The 26313-nt window shown below is 38.9% G+C and overlaps 1 protein-coding gene and 1 long non-coding RNA gene across 3 annotated transcripts in view; one reads left to right on the top strand and one right to left on the bottom strand.

The window, feature by feature from the left end:
- Positions 1–19075, top strand: part of LOC140931528 (uncharacterized) — a 69252-nt gene extending 50177 nt beyond the window's left edge. The window contains exons 17-32 of the mRNA XM_073381335.1: positions 2228–2287; positions 2888–2948; positions 4543–4668; positions 4911–5166; positions 5474–5724; positions 6791–6975; positions 8209–8364; positions 9573–9686; positions 10557–10746; positions 12094–12215; positions 13092–13294; positions 14267–14307; positions 14636–14732; positions 16129–16286; positions 16703–16800; positions 17691–19075. Coding sequence (XP_073237436.1) covers positions 2228–2287; positions 2888–2948; positions 4543–4668; positions 4911–5166; positions 5474–5724; positions 6791–6975; positions 8209–8364; positions 9573–9686; positions 10557–10746; positions 12094–12215; positions 13092–13294; positions 14267–14307; positions 14636–14732; positions 16129–16286; positions 16703–16800; positions 17691–17864 — 2292 coding nt within the window. The 3' untranslated portion in view covers positions 17865–19075. The remainder of the gene's footprint in view (positions 1–2227; positions 2288–2887; positions 2949–4542; positions 4669–4910; positions 5167–5473; positions 5725–6790; positions 6976–8208; positions 8365–9572; positions 9687–10556; positions 10747–12093; positions 12216–13091; positions 13295–14266; positions 14308–14635; positions 14733–16128; positions 16287–16702; positions 16801–17690) is intronic.
- Positions 19076–21914: 2839 nt separating this feature from the next.
- Positions 21915–26018, bottom strand: LOC140929352 (uncharacterized). 2 transcript variants are annotated; one of them, XR_012164718.1, is made up of 2 exons: positions 25878–26018; positions 21915–23333 (listed from the first exon to the last, which is right to left on the bottom strand). It is a non-coding gene; the product is annotated as an uncharacterized lncRNA (long non-coding RNA). The 2 variants fall into 2 exon arrangements; XR_012164717.1 differs by lacking the exon at positions 25878–26018 and adding an exon at positions 24828–25054.
- Between the last annotated feature and the right edge of the window lie 295 nt (positions 26019–26313).

The raw sequence follows: 26313 nt of genomic DNA on the forward strand, positions 1-26313 counted from the left end.
AACTAAAAATCCGCCAAAATCCGTTCGGTAGAACATGTCAAAATTAAGCGATAAACATTTGAGCTTTTAACACATGGTACCCACGTTAGTTAAAATTATACGTTCAAACAAAAAATGCACAAAATTTGTTTGTTACTTTTATGGAAAAGAAGGATCAATTTTAAACACAGTTGGCTTTTGCACAGGATTCCCATGCTCCACTCAAGGAACCCCAAAATAACAGGAGGCTTACAGAGTAATAGAGTGAACTGTTGGCTGTAAAACTACGACAAATTTAGTCTTAAGGCTGTAAATGTGAAAAAATGAAAGCCGTTACTTAATCGTTAGCTTTTAACATATATCCTTTTTAATCAGATTTCTGTTCGCTACAAGGGTAAGAAAAATATATATCTAGCTCAATTTTTAAAGAACGTTACAGCCAAAATAGAGGTCTCCCGTCAAACATTTTTTCTTTCAAAAACTGTCTCCAAAAACTTCAACCGAAAAAATAAGAGTAAAGCCATTGCTTTTTTTCTTCTCCTCCTTTCCTTCTCCTCGCTCTTTCTATTTTTCCTTTCGTTGTTCTTTTCTAGGAGGATTTTCGGGCTCATTTTGCCTTTAACGTTTGGTCTTTTTCGCAGTCAAAAGACTGCAATTTTCGCTCGGTACGTTTTCAAAAATCAGCAAGATAATGCTTTAGCTTTTACGGTTACCTAAACTTTAATTTTCGTTAACGTACAGACATCCTCAAATAAACAAGTTTCACTTTTTTGAAGCTTTTCGTTTTCTTCTTGTCAAAAGTAAATTGGAGAGGGGGGGTTGGGGAGGGTTTTTCTCACAATAGAAATGCAAGGAGGGAGTCGCCTTTAGACCACAGAGCGATTAATCTACTTATTCGTCTTACCAAGAAATCAAGGGCTGCCGCAGAAAATACAAACTGAACACACATATACGTTCCTACAAGAAGAAGATTAAAAAAAAATAACAATCTCACTGCGCTTGGTTTTCTGGATTTCCCTTACAACAGATTCGGCCAGGTGTAATTAAAAGCGCAGAACGTTACGATCTAGCAAAAACCAAATGGACGGAGTCCTTAGCAGAATATTTATTCACTCACATTGTAAAGTACAGAGGTTGCCCATGTCGCGAGAAAAAAAAATCCCTGTTTTCGATCACACGTAGTGTGTTCAAGATTCGAACATAACTACTTCACAAAACTCGATTACAGAAAACAGGAATAGGTTAAACAGTTTGTACTTATAAAAAGCTATCGTTCGTTGCACACATTTACTCGCACGTATCCTTCAGCACGGATGGAAATTTAGTAGCTGAATGAAGATGAACAAAATATCAAATCAAACTGTTCACCATCAGTCGGCTATTAAATTTGAATCAAGCTGCGGGATATAAAAACTTACCAGCCTGTAAAACTGCTAAAATACTTACTGCATTAACCATGTTAACACTGCATTCTTTTTACCTTGTACGAGTCGTTCGCGTGGAAGACATTCGCGTCGCTTGGCTTGTTTACTTGGATTGTTTACGTTCGAACGTATTACGTGCCTATTGCAACTTTGAATCAAAACAAGCGATCTCGATTACGCTATTTGGGCGACGCCCAAATAACAAGTAGAGCTAAACAGTATTTTTTTTTTTTTATCAGGAGCCCATAATGAGGAGTAAGCAACTCTCATAATAGGCCTATTTGTCACGACGTTTTCACCGAGTAGTTTATTTTTAGATTCATTTTAGATCACGTTTTCCGGTGTAAGTCGTAGCCCCGCTCCGTCAATGAGTGTATTCAAAGAACAGGATGTTAAAAAGAAAAACTGGACGTCATTAAAAGGACAAAAATAACATTTTTAGTTCTCTAGATCTCGCTGACTGGTTTGTGGGACAAACGTGATATTCTATGTTCGCGCCAATAGGCCATTTTACAGTTATGGATGGAAGCGAGGCTGAGGGTGACCTTGTTTTGATACAAACCTTCTTTGCTTTGTTATGGAAATTGTTCTTGAAAAATACTGGTTAGCATAAGAATAACTTGATTTACATAATAAAGCAGGAAGGTTTGTATCAAAACAACGTCACCCTCAGCCTCGCTTCCATACACAACTGTAAAATGGCCTATTAAACTAATGGGGGAAAACACCGTGACGCGAGTACCAAGTTGCGGGATTCCGGGTTTCATGTGGTAGATGAGCTCAACAGCCAGAATTGGAACGGCTTTTTTGATTCATTTCCTTAGACAACTGTCCACACTTTTGTTTTCCCAAATCTGAAAGAGGGAGAATGGCATCACTTTATCGTAAGTATTGTACAATAAAACTCTTAAAACTGAACGGTACTTGCTGAAACACTTACAAGACAAATCTTTCTCATTAAAGTGGCTAAATTTCTTGTAGTCGCTAAACGGGTGTCCTTTATCAATGGTTTAGTCATATGGTTGGCATTCCTGGGTGCATCCTATCATGAAAGGAGAAGGTTTCCGTAGCATGATTCTACCGGCAGGCGCCTATAAATGTCCACCCGGATAAAAGTAACGGCTGCGTTTTAGCGGAGCTCTCACGCGCAGCGGAGTACCATTCGTATTGTGTTTCACTTATTATATATTGGACGTCCGTGTTATGATCAATTGACAGCTGTGGAAATATAGTAGCCGCTGGTAAGTGTCACGTGACTGTATTGCGGGCTCAGGTGTACAACTCATTGACGTGACTTATCTTTTAAAGTTCTCCGCTTACCAGTTAAAGTATTCAAGGGATCGCAGGTTCCAAAAGCTTTACTTCAGGAAGGCATTTCATAAAAGTTCCCAGGAGAGCTTGCTTTTGGGGGCGTTTATAGGGAGATACACCTTATACAAGGAAAGAGCGCCTAATTATCTCATTACTTCCTTGTCTTTTTGTAGATTTACGCCTACGATGAAAATGGTTGCCTACTGTTACCTGTAGAAGGGGAGCGTTTTCAAGGTAAGTTGAAGAAAATCTTCGCAACTTAGGCCCCGTTTAAATGGAGAAAACTTGTCCCCCGCGATAAGAAGGGTCACCCTCCTAACCGAGACAAATTTAAAGAGCGTTTATATGAGAAAAAACGTTGACGTCTAAAAAGATGGCTCACTCAGGGTAGCTCGGGTAGGCGGGTGACCCTTCCACTCGGGGCAACTTTTCTCCATATAAACGAGTCTTAAGTAATCATTATCCAACCTCAACGCGCGAGGAGACGCGAGAACACAAAGCATCATGGGGAGAAGAAAAGCTACAGAAGCAGCGCCATTTCGCCAATCCCCCCCCCGACCCCCCCAGATTGTTCACAGTGCCCTATTTTTCGCTAGATCGTCAAGTTCGAGGGTTTACCAGTACAAACGGCTATCTTAATTTCATATGTACCGAGGGGGCGTGGGTCGGGGCTTCTAATTGTTCCCCGCCCCCTAATTAGATTTGGCACTCATCCAAGATGGCCGCCTGTAACGTAAAGCGCTCGATCTCGGCGATCTTACCGAAAAATAGGGGGCTGTGCACGGGCTAACACCCTCCCCCGCCACCTTTTGCCAAAACTTATAGAATAGACTAGTTTATTAAAACTCTCTTGCAGTAAAAAGAACTGAATTATCGAGTACATTTTACAATCATAAGGCAACTATTATCTAGAGTATAGTAATTTACAGTTATAACAATGAAAATAACAATTGAATCACTTAAAAAATTTAAATGTAAAGAAGTCCTCCACTCTCTTTGTCCTACAGACCTGAATGTTTCGGAAAAGATAATACTTTTGTGTTTTCTGCCTAATGGTGTAGTTAGGCGCGTCCAGAAGTGGGCTGGGAAGTAGGTGGTGCAGAGGGTGGCTGGGGGACTTCATTTTCGCCATATATTTGTAGCACAAGAGTACTCTTCTATTATCTAACCTATCTAGTTTACCTAACTGTAAGGCATGAGCATATGACTCTGCCTTGGGGTAGATTATGTTAAGCGCCCTTTTTTGCACTCGCTCTATGGCTTCGGACAGATAAGCAGGGATGTTCTGCCAGACTGGTACAGCATACTCTAAAACTGGCCGAACTGTGCTAAGGTATATCCTCAAGATGTTGGGTTGGCTCACCCTGGCTCTACGGAGAACTCTAAGGGAGTATAACTTCTTACAAGCGTTCTTAATAATGTAATCAACATGACAATTCCACTTCAAATTTACCTATTTTAAAAGAGAGATATCTGAGCAAGAAGCAGTTTATAATCAACAGCATTATTTTTTCAACCGTTTTGTTTTTAGAAATAATCCCACTGTGTGAATAAAGCGCAAACGGTGACAAAGAGAGCGTTAACAAAGCTTTTGAGTGGCACTCAAAATGCAACAAAACTAAACTGTTATTGTCGGGGAGAGAAAGGCTATTTCTCCACAGTATACTAAACAATTCTCTTTCATAGACAGCTCAATGCGACTTTTATGTTTGCCCAAAGATTTTCAATGTCTTGTTTATTTTTTCTTCGGTAAATTTAAGATTTTGGTTTTCTGTATGTTGTTTGTAAATACTCTTAAACGGATCTGTCGTATTTTGTCCTTCATCAGCTCTTGTTCCTGTTCCTGTTCCTACTACAAAAGTGCCCAGTACCGCCAAACCGAGTACAACGCCATCACCTGGTACAACGCTACTACCAGCTACACATCCAACACCAGATACACATTCACCACCAGGTACAAACGTAGATTAGGGACCTTACAAAATGATACTGTTCTTATCAGACCTATAAAAGCTTTGCCACTGGTCTTATCAGACTTATCATTTTAGCACTGGTCTTATCAGACCTTTCAAAGTCTTGCTGCTGGTCTTATCAGACCGGCTAATCAAAGTCTTGCCACTGGCCTTATCGTACCTATCAGTCATGCCACTAGTCTTATCAGACCTATCTTAACATCTCTTCTCATTTTTCAAACAGTTTCATCAACTGCTGAAGTAAGAATTTCATCCGGGACCGTAGCAGCCATTACCGTACCAATCGTCCTTTTTATGCTAGCAGGACTAGCGTTGGTGCTACTGTGCCTCCACCGTCGTCAGCGTAAAGCTGATCGCCTTCACAGGGCTCCCACTGGCCTTCAGAGACTCGCTGACCACATGCAACACGGTGATCACAATAACTTTTCAAGAAACCGTCACAGCGATCTGTCAAGTCCATATTCTAGTGAATACGACAGGTAAAAAAATAAAATCCTTAAAATAGAAATCCATGCCAAATAGTTAACAAAACTTGACGTAAGTGCGAGATCAGAAAGCAGATAAGATGAAATAAGAGATTTGAAACCTGGGCACCCCATATGGTTACTTTTTATGTGCTGTTGGCCACTAAGCAGAAGAGGTCCTGTGATTGGCTGAAAAATATCACACCACCTTAGATAGCCAATCAGCAGTAGAGATAAAAAAGAACAATATTGACGCAAGCACTATTTCCCGCGCTTTATTATTTTGCTAAACTATCTAATGCCGCTTTAATTCATGTTTAAGATTTGACCTAGTGGTAAACCTACCATCCAAATCGGAGGGGGGACTGGAAGTCAATCCAGCGTATGTCGAGCAGCGTATCCAGGAGGCCATGGAAACTGGGGAAGCTGATGAGTACGAGGTTGGGTACCACAGGCTGGAGCTTAAACGTGTGCTAGGAAAAGGAGCCTTTGGCAAAGTGTTCCTTGCAGAGGCTTATGGCCTCGGGGAAAGTCAGGACACCACCACCCTGGTAGCTGTCAAAGTGCTTAACGGTGAGTTCCCTAGCTTGCTGTTATGCTTTGGTTTAGCCTGCGAACGCAGACGTATTTCGGTCGTCTCCTCTCTCCGCCTGAAAAGTATCATCTGCGAACCCGAGCCGCTAAACGATTTCTTTGACGTAAAACCTTTTGTTTTGAGATTGACCAATCAGATCAAGGAATAGAGTAAAGCTCAATTGACTTCTCGCGGCGTCGCGCGCTAGTGTGTCTAGGTTTTGGCGAGTTTTGTTAAATACGTTTTAGAACGTGAATTTCACGACTGTAACAAGGTTTTTTGTGACGTTGAATGCTGACTTCTTTGTAAAACAACGGCTTCCTAAGCTATGTATGTTACTTGTGCCTTTTGTTTCGCCTTTAAAAATATTATGCGGCATAAACAAATAATCGCTAGGACGACTGAAAATATGCCAGCGTTCGCAGGCTAGCTTTGGTTCTACATTTAATTTGAAACCCATCACTAAGTGTTTGGGCAAGTTGCATGTACCAAGGCAGAAACAACAAGGAAGTACAATATGCGATTAGGGTGCCTGTAGCGTTGTCAAGACTAATTGTTTCGCCCCTTATCTTATCTATTCTGATCATCAGTAGGGGAAAAGGTTTGAATCCTCGCCAAGGTTACACTCACAAATAGCTAGCCAACTGGTTTACTCGCAGAGGATATTTTGAGTTGTTTTCGCGCCGTTTCTTTATTTTAGTAAGTTCGTACTTCATCCCAGAAAATGTCTTTAGAATGAAGGGTCAGTACCATTCACCCTGCTTACAAAGTCCCCTTCGATCGAAGCATCATTTTCCTCACTAAAAACCTATCACTCTGAGGTGTTCTGAGCTAGTTTTGTTTATTCCTTCAAAAGATTCAAATGTTAGTAAAATGTGCGAAAATGTACTATTTTTTTTACAATCACTTAACATGTACCTTAGTAATAAATGCATATTTTATCTACACTATTCTATAATTATTTTATTTATTTCTATAACGCTTTTAATTATATTTTCATAGGCTCATCTAGGTTAAATTATTTATTAATTACTGCTTGCTTTTATGTTTTTGTTTTCTCTACAGAAAAGGCAAATGAAGACGAAGAAGAAGATTTTAAAATGGAAATAAATTTTATGAAGACGATTGGCCGACATGAAAATGTAGTGACCATGTTGGGCTGTTGCACGTTGTACCCTCCGCTGTGTCTTGTGGTGGAGTATGTGCCTCATGGAGATTTACTTCACTATCTCAGGAACCTTCGAAAAACAGTATGTAGCGTTCAGTCCCTAACAAGCTTCAAGTTTGAGTTACCAAAAGTTATTATTAATAGACTCTTTTACGGTTTTTTTTTTGTTTTTGATTTTTTTACAGTGACCAGTTAGGGAAAATTCGTCAACAGGGAATGAAAGTACTGCTTAAATCAGTAAAGTTGCTGAGTTTGTTTGTGTTTTGTGGAAATTTAACGTACGATATGGCTCCTCAAAGTCGCGTAAGGCCCGGTTCAGATGCCGCTACACTCATGTGCCGAACCTAATTGATGAATTAAGTACGGCAAAAGAGCGGCGTCTGAATCAATTTGGTACGGCAATTTTCAGTAATTTGGTGCGGAAAAAGCGTTAAGTTCGACAGAGTCTGTCGAGCTTTTGTAGAACTTAACATAGGTTCCACACACGGTGCGCCATCTGAATCAGATGTCGCGACAGTGTCGCTCCCAAGTAGTACTTATGCAATTTAGTACGGAGATTTGTATAGTGGGTGGGTTCGTGTCCACCATCATACAAACGTATGTAAAAATTGAGCGACTCTATGGAGCTCTCTTTAGACGTATCACCTTTAAACTTTAATACCCTCTTTCCCAGCAGTGTCGATGGATATTCGCCTACTGCTCTTAAAACAAAAGCCCCTTGAAAAAAAAAGCAAAACTGTGGAAGAGAATATTTCAGATATGTCGTGGTTAAGAACTTCAACACCGTCCTTTTGGACAGTTTGACAAAATGGCGGGCGGCCGGCAAAATTAAACTGTCTAAACGTCTTGTTCCGTTTTCTTACAAGGAAATCTGAACTGTTGTGTTTCGGGGATGCTTGACTTCATAAGTGGCAGCTTCTCCTGCGTTAGTTATAATTATGAGAATTACATTAAATTAAGAAGAATATGAATTTCCACAGCAAACACTTATAAAAATATATGTACCTTAACCCCTCCAACCTCTATAATTTAGATGGCTTCTCTTCTCAGGATTAAGGCTCCCAATCAGAAACAATAGAAAAATAACACGCTATAGTGGCAATACACAATACTCCAGCTCATGGAGTGCCTACAAGAAGCTGTATTTGCATGCAAATCATGCTAAATTCATTCAGTTTTGCTACGTGTGTAGACGCACAACAAATTGTAATAGAACTAACTTTCGACGGCTGGTGGTTATTTTTTTATTATATCGTCAAAGCCGGCCAAATGTACAGGGTTTTTTATGTTTTTTTAATTTTTGTTATTTTTTTAGTTCGAGATGCAGAATCGTAAACTGCAAGGGGAAGATATCGACAAGTTGAAAAAAGAGAATCAAAGTACCTCCTCGAAAACGCAAACTGGCGCACAATCTGTGACGGGGAGTGGGAACGATTCCGGCAGCCCACTGGTACACGCGGCTAATGATGTGGTAGGTACCGACTGGCTCCTTCTGTCAAAAGCCAGATTCTTACTGTTCTGACCCAATCACTCTATCAAACATATTTAAAGGGCAAGAGTTATAGATATTTAAAGTCATCGTTTTCGACCAATCGCTTTTTCCGTGGACTCCACCCACATTGATACTGGTATCGGTAAAACCAAACCTATAGAGTAGAGAAGTGTGATGTCACAAACGTTTAAATTTGTGAAATTATAAAATTGATTGTCAAATTTAGAAAGGATAAAATGTAAACTGTCCATTTGCCAAAATTCAGCTGGATAGAGCAAATTGGCGATGAGGTAATTATAAGCGAAGTTATGCTTTGATGACTCATAACATATCCCTATAAAATCGCCTAGCCATAACATAGTGAATTTGATGATTGATTGCTTATTATCTACGTAACAAGTGCCCTCACGAATGCTAGATTCAATGTCTTTTGTTGCTCTTAAGATTTCAGGCACAAATTCGACCAGTCTAGTTCAACTTCAGGAGAAACAAGTTTGAACTTTTATTTCGTACACCAACGTAGGATATTAATGATGATGATAATGTTGATGATTAAGATAAATTTATAAATTAATAACTAGATTATTAAAGGCTATCCACTCTGTGTAAGCCTGATTGTTTCTAGTTCTAACCTCGTTACTATTGCTTAGCCATATTCCATAAACTTGACAATTTCTAGTAAATATTTCGGCAAATGACAATAAAATAACGATTAACAGATAAGTAAACCGTCACTATTTGCCCCTTCGTCAGATCTTCATTCAACTAGCGTCCCCTGACTCACATTTATAGCCGTCCAAAATGTTGGAAAGGTCAACACTTTTAACGTCTCATCGTTTTTTCTCCTCATTCTCTGTATTAATGTTATATCTTAATTGTTCAGAAGGCATAAACGAGTTTGCTAAAAACAAAAATACATTTTCAAGAGTGCGTCGTAAAATAAAGCGCAAATGTCAATGATCATTAAACTTTCCCAGCTAATTTTGTCCATATTGTAGAAGTTTGCGATTTGGAGTCTGGATAAAGAGGAACAAGTCAATAGTTTCCGAGTCATTTTAACCTGGTTCTAAAAATTAACCATCTAAAAAAACGTCCGCCTCACTTTGCTAGGTTTTTTTTGTTAGGAAGAGTGCTCGTTAAAACTCAAGAAGGTTAAAATACCAGTATTTTGTCCATATCATTGCCAGGCTCATCCGACAACGGAGTCTGACGCTGACCAGACGTCACCGAAAGCGCAGAAGTGCCGACTTTTGAGACCATGTAAATCCGATGGTAAACAACTCAGCCTAAGCAGCGCCATTGTGAGAATAAACATATTTCCCGTTATATCAGTTAACAAGTTAACACTTAGGCAATAAACAATAAAAGCAGACCAGAAGTCCATAATGTGGAAGCGTCCATGTTTCATTTCAGGCCTGGGTCATACAGTGTTACATTAGGGTTGTATCGCATAATTTGGCATGAAATAGGTCAGGTGACCCCATGCTGTAAACGGCCAGGGATAGAAATCTAAAAATAGACTTAACTTCTCACGAGCTTTGATAGTTACACGCCCATGGACGTCTCAAGTTAATGGGCTTCTGTAACAACGCATACCTGGTATTAATAAGTCTACTCAACAAAGAACTGTAAAAAGTATTTTAAAAAATGAAATGAATATCATCTCCTTCAAAAGATGCGTATTTAACTATAAAAGATAGGACATAACAAATAAATATAACAAGTATAACAGACGAACTAGAGATATAATAAAAAGAATCATTTTAAATATAACTATCGTTTGTGAAAGTAGTCTGATAGCAAATTGAATACCTTGGATTTGACAGAGATGGTTAATCACGAAACATTTTTCGAGACATATTGTATGTACTGAATAAACCAAAACGATAACCTTGGCTTCCTATCTGATGGCAATACTCTTTCGTTTCTTTCTTCTTTTTTTTTTCTTTTATTGCCTAACTGTGAAATCTTCGTTCAGAAAAAATGAACTCTCTGTCAAAGAAGGCGGTGATCCTGGGGCTTTCTGGGTGTGAAGTGGCACCGAGTTGCCTTCTCGATCCGTTTGGGCTCCAAGATTCTTCTAAAAGGCTCGGTTACAAAACACACTTAAACCTTAAGCGTTTCTTAAGCATGTGGTTAATATTGCTTTTGATTTTTACGACTCTTTACAGAAGAGGTACGAGAAGTTTTTTGAGCCAGGCGAGTTGTCTAGACTCAAAAGGACCAATTCAGCGTCAACTAATTCGGGCTCGAGCACCTTGTCAGCCTTAACAGCTCCCAGGAGAGCGTCGGAAATTCCACAAGTTCATTACGTGGCAAGGGTCCCTAATGACGCTTCAAACAACACTGAGACAACACTTGGTATGTTTGATTGTTACGTGAATTTTAAGTGGGGTCGGGGGAAGGCAGAATTGTTTCGAAGATTTTATTGGAACACCCCTCTTTGTTGAGTATGATATTGAAGTGGAAAATTTATTGGTTTTACGTCTGTAGGAAAATATCACAGGTTTTTGAATTTCTTTTTATGTAGAGGTACTTCTTACTCCTAGGGCGCACCTCAAGGGTTGTCCAAAACACACGACTAGATTCCACTTAAACTAACACGAATAGATTCCACTAGACTCCCTCATTTCCATTGTATTAGGGTTTCCTGTCTCGGGTATTGGCTTAAAGAACGAGATATTTCACGACTAGACTTCCGGTAACTCCAGTGGACTCTAGTTGTTGACAACTGGAATCTAGTGGAGTGTATTGGAATTTTCTTAGAGCAGGCCTCCAAGAAAAACTTGAATCCCAGCTTGTCCTTTGGGCAAGCAGCTCTCACATTTTCCGAAAACCGGTCGTTTCGATAAAACTCGAGCGGTGAAATTGCACAAAAATTTTGATCACTTCAAGTAAAGTTTGCAATTGAACAAGAAAAACATTTTGGGTGAATGTTCCTCGTTCTTTAAGCCAAGTACGAGAAACTGTTTACACATCACAGGAGTCAACTTGTATCGAAGCGACCGGTAACCCGTTTTCCTTGCTCAGGGCCACTTCTTGAGGATGACTGGCCTGGACCCTTGTCCATTGGGTAAGGGCAAGAAAATCTACTTTCCTGGGCTATTGGACGGGACTTTCTTCGAGCCCTGTAGAGGCCCCATTGAGGGGAGAGGTGTAATTCTTGCCACGGACGGGGCTTTTTTCGAGCCCTGTTAGAGGCCCAACTGTGTGGAGGGGTGGAATTCTTGCCACGGACGGGGCTTTTTTCGAGCCTCGTAGAGGACCCATTTTGGGAAGGCGTGGAATTCTTGCTGGAGCCGGGACTTTTTCGAGCCATGTGGAGGCCCCATTAGGGGGAGGGGTGGAATTCTTGCCACGGATGGGACTTTTTTCGAGCCCTGTAGAGGCTCCATCGGGGGAAGGGTGGAATTCTTGCCACGGACAGGACTTTTTTCGAGCCCTGTAGAGGCCCCATTGGGGGGAGGGGTAGAATTCTTGCCACGTACAGGACTTTTTTCGGGCCCTGTAGAGGCTCCATTGTGGGGAGGGGTGGAATTATTGCCACGTACAGGACTTTTTTCGAGGCCCTGTAGAGCCCCCATTGGGGGGAGGGGTGGTAGTCTTGCCAGTAGTATCCGTAGAGTAATCAGGTGTACGTGATACTTTATATTCATCATCAAGAAATTAGGTGAAAACTGTACTTATTTATCTTCTTTCGCTTCTCAGTCTCAGACACCAAGTCAGCAGCTAAGGAGGAGGTTTCCAGTCCTAGTCGCAAAATGGGACTCGATGGAGCACTGGACTCCGATGATCTTCAATCCTTTGCTCTTCAGATCGCCAATGGAATGGTAAGATTTGCTTATGAAAGTAGCTATGCTATGCATGACTTAAATGAACTGGCCTGGTCTGGGGTATCCTAAGACTTCCACTCTGGCTCTCATTCTTGACTAAATCTCCAGAAGAATTATATCGCTATTATATCCCTAGCCTTTTTACCTTTAATATCATTGGTGACAAATTACTCTCACTATCTTGAGTCTTTGTCATGTTTATCTTATCGAGAACTCCACACACTGAAAGCTTAAAGCATCACAATTTTCTGAATTTTTCACGACAAAATACCTGTTAGAATCCTTCGTTATGTACTCTTACGTGGGTTTAGGTTTTCTAAAGCGTCTTTTAATGCCCTGACATTTTCATTTTCATTAAGCCTTGACGCCATTTTGGCACTGAAACGTACGAAACGTTGCCATAGCAGTTTTGTAATTTCACATGTGAAATTATAAGTTAACGCTGAAATTTCGGGCCAAAATTAAGGGTTAATTTGTCACCTATGATATTAGTTGTTTTTTATCTCTATAGTAACGTATGTATTGTTTCGAAACGTCGTTATATTTTAGTAAAGTAAAAGTGTAAAGTGAAAGTTTCTATACCACCTGCCTCGGTTAGCTCTGCTAGCTGCCGCGATTTGTCGGTAGACTGTATTTTAACGTTTTGATTTTTTCATGTAAGTAAAGTTCCATATGTGTGTGGAGAGATCCAGTTGTTAAAAGGAATAGTGCCTCCATGGCTGTCAAATTAAATCCCTGGCCCGCAACCCATCCAAGAGGTCTTCGTCAATTCCAGACAACGTAGCTTAGTGGTTCGATACCGAAACAACGTTCAATGAAACATTTTTGACCACAGTTTTAAACAAGCACTTTCTTTTTCACGTACTACTCTAGGCTTATCTAGCAGGACGTGGAGTAATCCACCGAGATTTAGCTGCAAGGAACATTCTCGTAGGAGACGAGAAAGTGCTAAAGATATCTGACTTTGGTTTGTCAAGAGAAGGCATTTACGTGAAGAGAAGTACAGGAAAGATTCCTCTACGTTGGCTATCAATAGAAGCCATGCGGGATAGAATATACTCTACTCACAGTGACGTGTGAGTATCCAAGACATCAAGTGTCACAGTCATGCGCAGAACACGCGAAAATAAATTAGTTTGAGTGTGTGAGATAGAGTCGGTGTTGTATCGAATTGCATTGTGGGAAACGTTTGGAGACGCGTTCACCTCAGTCGCCTCTTTTAACCGAGGCAGGATTAGCTCCGTCGGTGGAGTGCTTGACTGTAGAGCGGGATGTCGCGGGTTCGATTCCTGGGACTGGACCAATCCTAGGGGTCTAAAACTAAGTGGTACTTCATCTGATGGCCACGTAAAATGGTGGTCCTGTCTCCAGTAGGGGACTAAAATTAGTGTGCTCAATAAGTACTTTCATACTTTCCATTTTTTCATTGGCTATTACGAGGTTGCGTAGGAAACTAGGTTAAAAGTCTTTCCCATAGTGCAATTCGACACGAACCTAGTGTCAGACGCAGTATAATAATCGCCACTAGTAGTGAAAGATTACTAGTAAGATATGATGATGTGGGGTATTGACGAGCTTCTGCTGACCAAAAAGACCAGGGTCTAACCCTTCCAACGTTAATATACGAAGTGAATCATATTTTGAACTGCGGATAGAGACATGAAAATGAAAATGATCTTCACAGTACTATGAACAACCTAAGCGGTTGAAAAAGAACCTGAAAAGAATCAGGGTCAAATCACGTTCTCTTTCAAACCTCTTAGATTGTTCACTCTACTGCGTAGATCATGTTCACTTTCATGCCTTAGCCTTTCTTTTGAAAAGAAAATTGTATTATACAGGAAATTGAATATTTACATGGCTTTTTGGTGCCATTTAAACTTCCATTTAGCCTAGATTTTGGATTTTTACTGTGTTACTTGGTTGACGCCTCTGTGAACGTGATAAAAATTCCAAATGGCGAAGCGGGCCACCGGATTTTGTACCTGACTTTTTTCAGATCAATTCTCTCATACTCAAACAATTTTTCTTTTTCTTTGTTCTTTTAGGTGGGCATTTGGCATTGTGTTGTGGGAGATCTGCACACTTGGTAAGGTTTTAACCTATCGTACCTTATTACAGTATTTTCGAAGAATCCAGAACATTTTGGTGCGAGATTTGTTTTGCCTTCTGCAGGCAGAAGCTTGAGTCCAGAGTAAAAAAGTTCCCAGCTTAGTCGTGTGTCCGAAAATTTTGAATCCGGAACCTTAAGTGAGCACTTCATATCCGAATGAGTCAGTGTTCTAATAACGTTTTTAATTGTTCGCGAAAAAGGAAAAGAACACTTAAAAATCATAATTTCAGTTACTACTAATGATTATCAGTTAATTCTGGGATAAGTTTTCACCTGTTGACACGTGTTTGTTAACATTTGTAAGGTGGATTTCCCTACCCCACTTTAAATGACAGAGATCTACTTGATTACCTCTTGGATGGAAAGCGGATGGACAAACCAGACAACTGTACGGATGAAATGTACGTATAACCGTCGTTTGTCTGTTATAAGGAAGCTTTAGCAACTGCGTCGGTGACGTCACTGTTAAAAACTAAAACGTCACTGTTAAAAGGACTTGGCGTTTTTTCAAACTTTGTCGCAATTTTTCCAAGTCGAAAAATTGGAAAATTGGAATTTCACGTGGTAGTCTTACAGTGACGGCAAAGAAATGTACGAGAAAGTGTGCTGCACGTGCAGAGTTGTTGTTTGACGTTTTCGTTCCCATCGCCGTCGTCGTCGTTTCTAAAGCTCCCTATCTTACACTGCGCTACATAATAGTTTATTTCAAACTCCAGTTCAAGTTCTTATAAGTGATCATGCAACAATCACGTTGCGACTACTATAACCGGGGCCTCCTAGACAAAGTTGGCCAATCGGATTACAGGAAAATAGCAATACATTCCGAGAAAGTTAGTTGTCAATAATTTCCACGAAACGAAATAAACAGCATGGATCAAAATCAACCAATCACAACCAACAAACGTGACCTTTTGAACCCAATGAAGAAAGGCTGAGTTTCCTGAGAGGTCCGCTAGAGTGTGTGAGGGAGGCGAAAATGTAAACATTTGTTATAATTTTGACTTGAAGTCGCATGTCATTGCAAAGCGCGGCAACAGTAGCGAAGAAATCGCTTGCAGGTGACAAAATAACAGCTTGTGTCAAACAAATATGTCTCCTGGGAGTTATATGTAAAGTTTCGAATAGAAAAACATTGTCTGGTAAAACACGTTGCTTTCTTGAAAAACGTTTGCTATCAATATTTCAGTTTTGTGCTTCGAGGAACCTGCGAGCTGCTGATTGGCCCACAGCGAACTTTCTTGGAATGTATTGTTATTTTCCTGTTATCCGATTGGTCAACTTTGTCTAAATGGCTCCGGTTACAGTGGTCGCTCTGTAAACAGTATTTTATCTATTTCCTTCGATGATTTCAGCATTCTATATTTTGGACTTTTCCAGTAAGGCAGATACAGTGTGAATATAATATGAAATAAATTTGCCCAATGAAACCTACTAGAGGCAAACAGAGCCGAATGAGAAATTTAATTGCCCTTCAGAAATTAAACTGGTTGAGATTTGCTACTGCCTACCCTACCTAGCCCTACTCAACAAGGATTTTATACGGGGAGGATCTGCCCCGAGGTCCAACCCCTTAACCTTTTTTGTACCATTTTAGACAGAATAGGTACCCCTTTTGTATGCCTTCCATTTCCAAAATAGAGCCCCTTTCACATACGTACTAACAGTAAGTCTTCTTTGGCATACCTAAATGACAAGTTACCAATCATAATCGATAAGGTGCAGATTTAATCTGAACTTTACGATCGTGCTTTTTGTTTTATCGGAAAGATTTCAATCAAAACCGTATCACCTTGTTAGTTACCAGATCATGCTCGCCTGCTGGGCAAGTGACTGCGAAGATCGTCCCTCGTTCCAGACCCTGAGCGAGCAGTTATTCGATATGCAGAAGGAGGAACATCCGTATGTTAATGTGGATCCCTCTCAAGACTTTATTCTTCCACCGACTGCTGGTCAAGGTGAGATAAATAAGAGAAAAACCTTTGTGTTGGAGGAGAACGATTGTAAGATTCAAATGTTACAATCTTACATTTACTTCAGATACTACTAACGCGGAGGTCACGGGTTCCAATCCCTTTGAAGCCCTGATTTTTTTCAGGCTTCTTCTTTCCAATTGCTTAAATTGGAAAATTTACTGCGATGATCATTCTTCACTTTCATCTACAACTGCAGTTCAAAAATGAATTATTTCATATACTTCACATCAGTCTTACATTCATAAGCAATGTAATCATAAGGAATGTAACATTAGGTCAATAACAGCTTCTAGCTTCAATTTTTTTCTCTGATAACTCTTAAAAAAGCTTGGTGTACTTTATTTTCTATCCCCGGCCTTTTAGTGGGTGAGTATTTAGTAACCGAATTTTTATTTCAGATACTGTTGGAAATTTAATCGCTTTCAGTGACGGAACGTTTAGTGGAGAAACTGCTGATCAAGAGTTAGCTAAACCGGAGGCGCTTCCCAACCAGATGGTAGGTAATTTTGTTATCCAATACAATCTCGTCCCATGTGAGGATTCTGGAATTCCGGAATCCGTGAAATTTTTGCTTGTGGAATGCGGAGACCCGGAAATTTTTCTTGTATAATCCGGAATCCTAGGCTTTGGAATCCGGAATACCTTTCAAGGAAACCGGAGTCCAAGTTCTACTGACGAGGAATCCGGAATCCAGTACCTAGATTCCAGAATCCAGCACCTGACTTCCAGAATCCACAGCGTGGATTCCAGAATTCAAGACTGTCTTGGATTCCCTTACATGAGGCGAACAATAGAATGACACACCTTATTCTTGTGTGTTAAAAATGGCTACTTAGCAAATCGACCACAATTTTCCATGGTTTACACTCTTATAGACCACAGAAATAACGTCATGAAATGTTCAAAACTCAAGTGGAACCACAAGCCGCAGGCGAGTGGTTTCATTGCAAAGTTTTGAACATTTTATGGCGTCATTTCTATGGTCTATAAGACTGTAGACCATGGAAAATTGTGGTCGATTTTTTTTTTACAATAATATTTATTTTTTTACGAAAAACCAAAAAATAAACAACCGGCACTGCGTGACATGCTACATCATTTCCATGGTGTATACTCTTATAGACCATAGCTCTTGACCAATCAGCGCGCGAGGATTCCCTCAGTTATTGCAAGAACATACACTACACCCTAGTAAAATCATTCATTTTCAGCCGGTTCCTTTGAACTATTTGTGTCCTTGATGGGGCTAAGGATCGGCGAGCGTGGGTGGAAGCGAATCGATTGACTCATAACAGTGTAAATTATGTCAAATCAGGTAAAAAATTTTACAAATTTTGAGATCTTGAATTTTAACCCCTTAAAAATTACGTTACTTTTCTCAAGCAGAATTCTCCTAAAATATCTCTTCCTTCAAGTGACGCAGAGAATGCTGGGTACGAAAGTTCTGTAGAGAATCTGTCGGAAGCATGCGTAGAAGCAGCTGAGGAAGAGATCATTCAATTTTCTCCGCCAAGAGATCCTCCGGTAGATATTGGGGAAAAAGTTGAACATATGGTTTAAAATGTATTTAACAGTAGATCTCTCCAAATTTGTGAGTGTACCGAAGGTAGAAAGTCCGGTTTATTTGTAGGAACTAAATAAAGTGTTTGGTGTGAGCTAACATTGGAATGAAACAAATAAGTGATAATCTGTAAGACAGAGTTTAATTGTAAATGATTCCTCATATGTAAATATATAAATCGCCATAAAATTAGGGGGGAAATGAGGAACGTTTTCTCGTAAAGCGAGCAAGTCCTGCGGCTATTGACGCAGTTCCATCATATTCATTAAGGACATTTGACTTACTTTATAAAGTGAATAGAAGAGAAAAAACTTCCGATCTTTTTAAAATTATTATTATTATTATCGTGGTCATCATTATTATTGTTGTTGTTGTTGTTGTTGTTATTCTACTTTCTAGAACCATGTAACAAATAACGATAATTCATGTTCGCAAAATATGATACAAATTAACGTTTTTATTTTACAACGTTGACACATTTTTAGCTAAAGCTGACACATCTATGCCGCTCTCCAGTTGTATAGAATGAATAATTAGTAATACAATTATCCCTATTTAATGATTTTAAAAAGATTTTAAGGTGACCTGATTGAAAGTTGAGAGAGTTTTTTTCCTCTTCAAGAGAAAAGAACCGTAAATCAGTCGTACTGGGTTGAATTTAACTACATCTTTCGCGCTATTTAAGGTACTATAGCTCTTAATTGGCTCTAGTAACTGGTTGCCTGTTTTACATACACTAGGTAAGGTCCTTTTTAGGGGTCAAATAAAGCCTTGGCTCTCCCAGATTGATCAGCTCCATTTGAAGTTAAGTTCTAATTTTTCGACGAGCATCCCGAAAACTTTCATACGTGAGTCAACCACCCTCCCACCCGCCCCCGGGAGTCATGGGTTACACATTTAATTGGCACACTTCATTCATGGACTAAAGGTTTTCCAGAAGCACCTTGCATTACCATCGTAATGATAATGTAACATTATCAGTGCTTGAATTCGATAGTAGAAGGGTTCCATGTCAAGAATAGCTAAGCTTTTGTATATAACATTTGAAACAACTCAGGTAAACTATTTAGGATTTGATTTTTCAATTTTTTTTTATTTATTGGAAAATTTGCATTCCTGCATGAAGAAACTACAGTGTGAGATTGTTGAAAAATAATTTACTCATTAATACGGAATAAAAAACACTCCAAGAGTTATCACATCCTACAAAGTTTGTCTTTTGCTTTGTAATAGCCCACGTTCGATATATTAGAAAACTAACATTACTCCGAGGCTTTAGGGACAAAACTTAAAATTTTTCACGACTCCGTTGTCTCGCAATTCCCAGAAGAGACTTGAGCACAAAGAAAGCCAAACCAAATATAGAAAAATGACAAGAAAGCCTCGGAGTCATGTTAGAATGTGGGCTATTCTCAACCTTGTCCCCCGGGTTTTTCCCTGGGAAAATCCGGGGTGCGCCCCTCCCAGTTTCTTAGGGAAAATCCCTGGGGATGAGGCTGTTTAATTCTCTATTCGCCATTTGCACATCTCCCATAATACACCCTGTCCCCCCCCTCTCCCCTCTTAACCCAAGAAAAAAAACGTTTTATATGACCTTTGTTTACGATTTCTCCTGGGTAATGTATTGGCAGTTGTCCTAGGATAAATTGAAGACAATGATCATGCAAAGTTTGGGGGGGGGGGGGGGGGGGGGGGGCGGGTAGGGCAAACTAGGTGCACTATGGGGGATGTGCAAATGGAGAATTCTCTCGTTTCAACTTACCAGATTGTACGAGCTCTATGAATTGGTAATAGTTGTAATTGATTTTTTTTTAACTTGCATGGCCATAAAAACTGATTTACAGTATTGGTCTTTTGGTTCTAAAAACAGCAACAGTCATTCGCGATATATAATTTATCACAAGTGTATGTACAAAGCCTAGAAATCCGCTCTTTCGATCCCCCGATCACACGTATCCTCGTTATTTGCATTGAAAACACTCACTTTGGCGACTTCTCACGGATTTCTTTCTGGCGAAGGGACGAATTAAGGTACCAAGATTTCCTCAAAAATATTTATATCTCGGCGAAGGTTAACACTCACAAAACAAAGCTATTTTCATCATTTTATGATTGTCATTCTGGAGCTTTCTCTATCGAAAAAAAACTATTTGGAAAAAGCCAGAATTATGGGGACCTTTTGATATGATCAAAAGGAAAAAACTATTTTGAATTATTTGTAAAAAAATCTGAGGGTGAATTGACGCAAATGTTACGAAAAGTTTGTTTCCGTAAGGCGTTTTTATCGCTAAAAATAACTGAAAACTAGTATATTATTTGGCATTACGTAATTATGTTATGATAGATATTAAATCTGCGATTGTTATAAAGTATATGTTTGATGTTTGACGTCACTCGTGTTCTTGTATTATTCTTCTTGATTGGTCAGAGAGTTAACTTGAGTATCTTACTGTAAAAGGAATATTAATTTTAGTGCGGTAACACGCAAAGTTTAACACGGATCCTACCCAAGTGCATAAATCCCGCTGCAAAAAAAAGTTGCATTTACCACATCAAAGGTAACAAAGGTTGGCTGGTTAGCTCTTCAGCTTTGAAAGAGCAATTGTTTGTAAAGTGGTTCCATTCAACCCTTGACTTTTCCCTTTTTTGTTTTCTTCTAATCGCAATATATAAGCGCAGCGTGGGAAGAGTTTAATAATATCAGTGAAGAATTCTGAATTGACCAACACTGGACGTTTGAAGAACAGCTGAAAACCAAGTAAATCTTCTTGGAAAATATTTTTGCTGCTCTTGTTATGAAGTGTTTTAATGCAGTCGAATATATCGCATTTAACTTAAGTCGGTGTTCCTACTGTCTTACGTAACTACCGATTCCTAAATAAAGTTTAAATATCGACCACTTCTTGACAAGGCTAAATAAAAATTTCTATTTTTTTAGTTTTCAAAGAAAACTTGGGTTCCCGACCAGAACATGATTTTTAAATACGGATTGGGGAATAAGGATTTGTAATTATGGTAATGGAAAGAACAACTTGTCGAAATTTTAATTCCGGTTTGGCTTTCCATGCACCTGAGAACCTAAAGATTCAATTGAAATGCAGTTATGTGTTGATGAATTGTTTTAACGCGGGAAACAGCCTGGCTTGTTTCGACAGCCGAGAATTTTAACTTGTTCTAAACTTTTTAAATCAAACTAATGAAAAGTGATTCCAAATGATAAAAACATTTTTAAAAAATTCGATTTCGAATTGGGATCATGACAGTTGTATAAGTACTTTGGCCATTCACGCCGCGAAAAATTATGCGGGTTTACTCGCAGGAGTTAACTTTGATGAGAAAAAATCATGGAAAATAGATAATGTTATGTTATGCTATGCTATTAAGATTTTATTGAACATACAAGAAATACGATTAAAATAGGTCACATTAAAGGTCGATTATTACACACAAGTAAACTGACAAAATAATCTTATGATTTGGAAAGATAAAAGTAAATTAGGTTTATCACAAAATCAGTTTCTTTTTTTTTCAGATTCAAATTCTCAATAAGCTTATAATAACAATAAGCTATAATTTTGAATAAAAAATCTAAGGTATCCCCAAGAGAGAGAGTGACCTATTCTTGGCAAGCTGCTGGAACAGACGGAGCTTTACACGGCGTGATACATCCCGTGGAATATCGCAGAAAATATGCATTTTGGCGGGTCGTTTCCCTAATTCAAGCGTTCTTACTACAAGAAGACTTGTGTAAGCGCTCACCCAATCTCGTGCCCATGGTCTTCTCGCTTTCCAATACGCTGTTACAGTGATATGGGCATCGCCCTTCTCATATTACCCTGGCGATTTGGGTTAGGGTTACAGGGGATGCCCATATCACTAGGGTTTTGGGAATGAGGATGCCCATATCACTGTGACAACGTTAACGCCGCCACATTGGAAAGCGAGAAGATCTTGTGGATGAGGGTGAACGCTAACCAAAACGCGTGGGTGTAATTTTGGAGGGTATCTTACAGAGAAAAAGTCAGGTTACATAAAGGGAGAATAGACCATTGAAACAACCAAGAAAGTTTATTTTATTATCTTTTTTTTAAATTTATTTAATGGCAGAAAGAAGCATCATAACAGTGTTTTAAAACTTGCACATTAATCATTAACTTCGCAATTATAATGCCCACTCAAAAAATTCCGTGAATTTAAAGTTAAATAACGCTATGATTGATTGATGACATCCAAAGGCAAGCAGTGACCAATCACGGGTCATTTTATCTTAGGAGGGACTGGGCACCTGGTACCCAGTCCCCACAAAGTTTCTGAAGTGGCAACTGGTTGAACCACGAATAATTTTGCTTCTTAGGCAGTGAAAAGAATTTTACGATTTACACCGTATACGACTTATAAAAAGAATAAGATAGCCATAATATTCCCCCCTCCTCCCCTCAATATCTCCTTACTTCTCCCCTTCTCCCTTTACGTTCTGAGACAAGGGACTGATTTTTATTTTAACTCTGCGCTGAAGAGAAGCCCTGGGAACTCTCATTCTTGTTCCCAGAGCTTCGATCCTTTTTACCAGCGTCGGGGATCGATCCCCGACGCTGATCAAAAGGATCGAAGCTCTGGGAACGAGAATGGGGAACGCTATGTTTTAAGGGAAGGCTACAAATAACAAAAACGAATCAAGCTAAAGAAATAAAAATTAAAAATAAGACACGGTGTTGAGAACTCAGGTGTTCTGTTTGAAGAATATGAGTTACTCAGGTTCGAGTGACCTTTCCATCCATTTTGCGATCAAAACACGTACAGCACTGGCATTTGTAAAAGGAGTTCTTGCATTCTGTTATGGTAAAATTGTCTGGAGGATAGATTCACTGCATTCTGTTAACTGACAGCAGACGTGGAAATTGAAGAACTAAATGTTGATTCGAAGAGACCCAAGAACAGTTCGAGATGAAATGCCAGAGAGCGCCTTACGAAGCTGTTAAAGTTTCATTTTGGCCAATCCATAACTACAAGTAGATCGTATATTTTCCGTTTAGCACAGTGAATAATCTTATAGCTGCTTACCGACCCGTAGACCGTGCTTTGTTAGTCTCACTGTATCAAACAGAGCTGAAATTCACGTTTGCAAGTTTCTTTCGTCTATACAGAACAGCCCGTACAGCTGATAATTTCCTCTCTGAATAACAAAGCATGTGAGCTGCACCAACAATAAACATAATTATAGAAAAGAAGCCACACGCCAAAAGAAGCGACAGGACCTTAACTCTCGCCTCAGGCTCCAGCGTTCAGAGCGCGCAATACGCATGCAAAACCACAAGGTGACGGCTGACAGTGAAATTTGCTTGTGACAGGTTGATCCAAATATACTCTTCCCAATCTCGACGTTTCCCGGCCCCAGCCGAGACTGATTTCTTTAAATTTGAGTGAAAATGAATCTCGCTGTTCCTGTCAGGTGCAACTTATTCGCAATCCTTTAAGAGTAAGAAAATGAAGAAACACTCAATAATTTATTTAGCCAAGGCCAAAAGCGAAGCTCTCGTGAGAACTTTAAGAAATGTATTTCTGAAGTAACTTTAAAAAGACACGTTACCTCAATGAATTGAACACATGAACTCGCGATACAGTCATGTGACACTGGCTAGCGGATACCTTATTTTGACAGCCGTCAATTGATCATAACTTTGAAGGATGTCCAATATCAAGTTAAAAACAATTTGTATACGCCTTCATTCTATGCTCGTAAGTACGACATTTCACATACGCTAACAGATAGGGGCGGACGTACGTACTGACGATTTTTTCAGAGGCAAAATTTCTTGGATGCATAGATAAGCAAATTTTCTAACCCATGGTGCTCCAGCGAGAGCTCTGCTGTTAAAGACACACTATGCAAATATATACTTTCTATCGATTCAGTGTATGGTGAATGTCATACTTACTGTCAGTGTCACAGTGTGAATTCCATAAATCATTCATTTCGTAATATTACGCATCAGCCAATTGTTTGAACGGTACACAATTCTCGAATAAAAAAGCTAACATAAAGACGCACAGGGGCCAACGCAACAACCGACAAAATTAAACAAGCCAGCCTAAGCCAAGTTGAGCCGTTCCTTTCTATGAAACAACAAACTAAGAAAGAATCGAAGCGTGATAAACACATTAAACTCATTGTTTGAATATTTTATAGAGATATAGTCTTCTTATGAGAACTGGTCTCTTTCGTGCTTGCATTTGTGTATGGAACAGCAAATAAAACATGTCAGAAAATATTGGCTGTAAAGTATTCGTTTGACTCAATGAAGAACTCCAATATACACTTTGAAAAAAAAACGATCAATTTATATTTTATACTTTGTATCTTTTGGGGAGTTAAGTCTCGTATTCTTTTATATTCAAAATACTTGCAATTTTTGTTAAATAATCATATCGCATTCAAATGTAAATTTATCTTTTACTTCCATATTGATTACTAAACAGACTCTTGGGATTTACCGAGTATAAAAGGGAAAGAGTTTTTTTTTCCCCTGGCCTTTTAATGTAAAAACTTTGTTGAACACCAAGTCTACAAAACGAAAATTTTAGGTTATGGCCATTAATTTCATTTAAAAATAAATTTTCAACACAGTCCACTTGACGAAAGTCAATATGTTTCAACCTAAGTCACTATGAACTGTCTCTAAATCACTTCGTTGCCGAGGAAATTTTAGAAAATGTGGCCCAATTTTTACTGCGACATAAAGATTACTAGATAAACTTTCTCATATGTTCATGTTTCACCGTCATTATTATTTGAAAAATACAATGATTCTATCTTAGTGATCTAGAAAAAAAAACCCGTATGTTTGGTCATGCCTTTCCTTTTTCAAATCAAATTTGGTTACTAAAATTCTGTCTTGCGACCTTTTAGCGAGCTTTGTTAGGAGATATTTATCATTTAAAGGGATTTGATTCTAGTCACTCACCGTCTTTATATTTACATTCGTAGCAGACTGACTAAGGCGGAATTGTCACTGATCCAAAAAGCCTTTTTTCCAAAATAACTCGTTTTCCCAAAGGTTTGGCATGAATATAATGGGGTTCTTACTGAGAGAAAACCTTACCTGAAATTAATATTTTGTTCTGCGGCGTTTTATGACGTCAAAGGATGGACTTGAACAAGTCAACTATGTAAATTACTACCACCAATACGAGCACCCTTTTCTTGTATTAAGCGCATTGATTGTCTGTCGCTCAATAGGATTATACCAGATAAAGGGATATGCATGGCAAATCCAAATTGAATAAAAAGATAGAAAAAAGATATTTTTTTCTGATTTATGCTTTTTTCATTCAGTAGTGAAAGTTTCAGTAAAGATATATGTTTTTCGTGTTGTGTTACTATCTGAGATACGCAGGTTGGAATTTAAAAATCATAGTTGAGTAGATCGTGATTATATTTTACTTCAAATTGCACGTATACAATCAAAACCGAGTTTGGCTATGCTTTCTATTTACGTTTTGCAACACAAGCACTTGCGTTTAAGATGGACACAAATTGTTAACTCAGTTTATGTATACTAGTCTCAGTGTTTAGAAGTCAAATTCCGAAACTGTCTATATTTTGTAATATCCATCAGTGATTGTGTGATCGTTTTTTCTTTAGTTGAGATAAAAAATAACAAGTAAGAAAAGAATTTTTTCTACTGCATTGATATGTTTTTGTTTTTTTTTTATGTTTTCACAGTCAAATATAAAGGAGTACAAGAAATTAACCGTTGTCTGTCGTAGGTAATGAAATCTGATTCTGACGACAAGAAGCTTTCGTGTGAAAGATTCTTTTTCATTTTCCATCGAAAAATGTTCCCATTGCCATTGTTTGTTAGATACAACTGCTCGATAACTTAAAAAGAATAGTAATTGCCTCGCATCCGGATGTTACGAACAGTTGCATTGTGTTGCGGTCTGATATTTTCCGTGCCATGCTTTTACAACTGATACATAATACGTTTCTAAAAGTCGTCACTGGTTCTTACCTTAGTAGAGCAGTTTAAAAAAATCCCTCTATGTTCATCGAATAGCGCAAAATAATTCCACCTAATTGGAGATTCATAAAGGTGTTGTAAATACGAACACCTTCGCCCAATATCTACCCAAAATTTTCCGTGCCTTTTGACTGGATGATAGCCGCCAATTTAAAAAGTGAATTGATTATGTCGATGTTATCATAGTGTGCCCTGCCGCAGGTGATTTCAAGACAAAAATCTACGGCGAACCAGAAAGGCTAAATTTCGCATAATATCAGTTAAGTAATCTAAACTGAGTTTATTCTCTGACCAAGGGCTCGCTAGGAAAGTTGAATAAAGAAGTCTAAGCACAGCTTCATTAGCTTGCCCTTTATTGCGGACATTTAGTTTGACCTTGACAATTAAACGATGATATTAGTTTTTAACGACGCCATATTTACTTTTG

This window comes from Porites lutea, chromosome 3, assembly GCF_958299795.1.
Source record: "Porites lutea chromosome 3, jaPorLute2.1, whole genome shotgun sequence".
Classification (NCBI taxonomy): Eukaryota; Metazoa; Cnidaria; class Anthozoa; order Scleractinia; family Poritidae; genus Porites; species Porites lutea.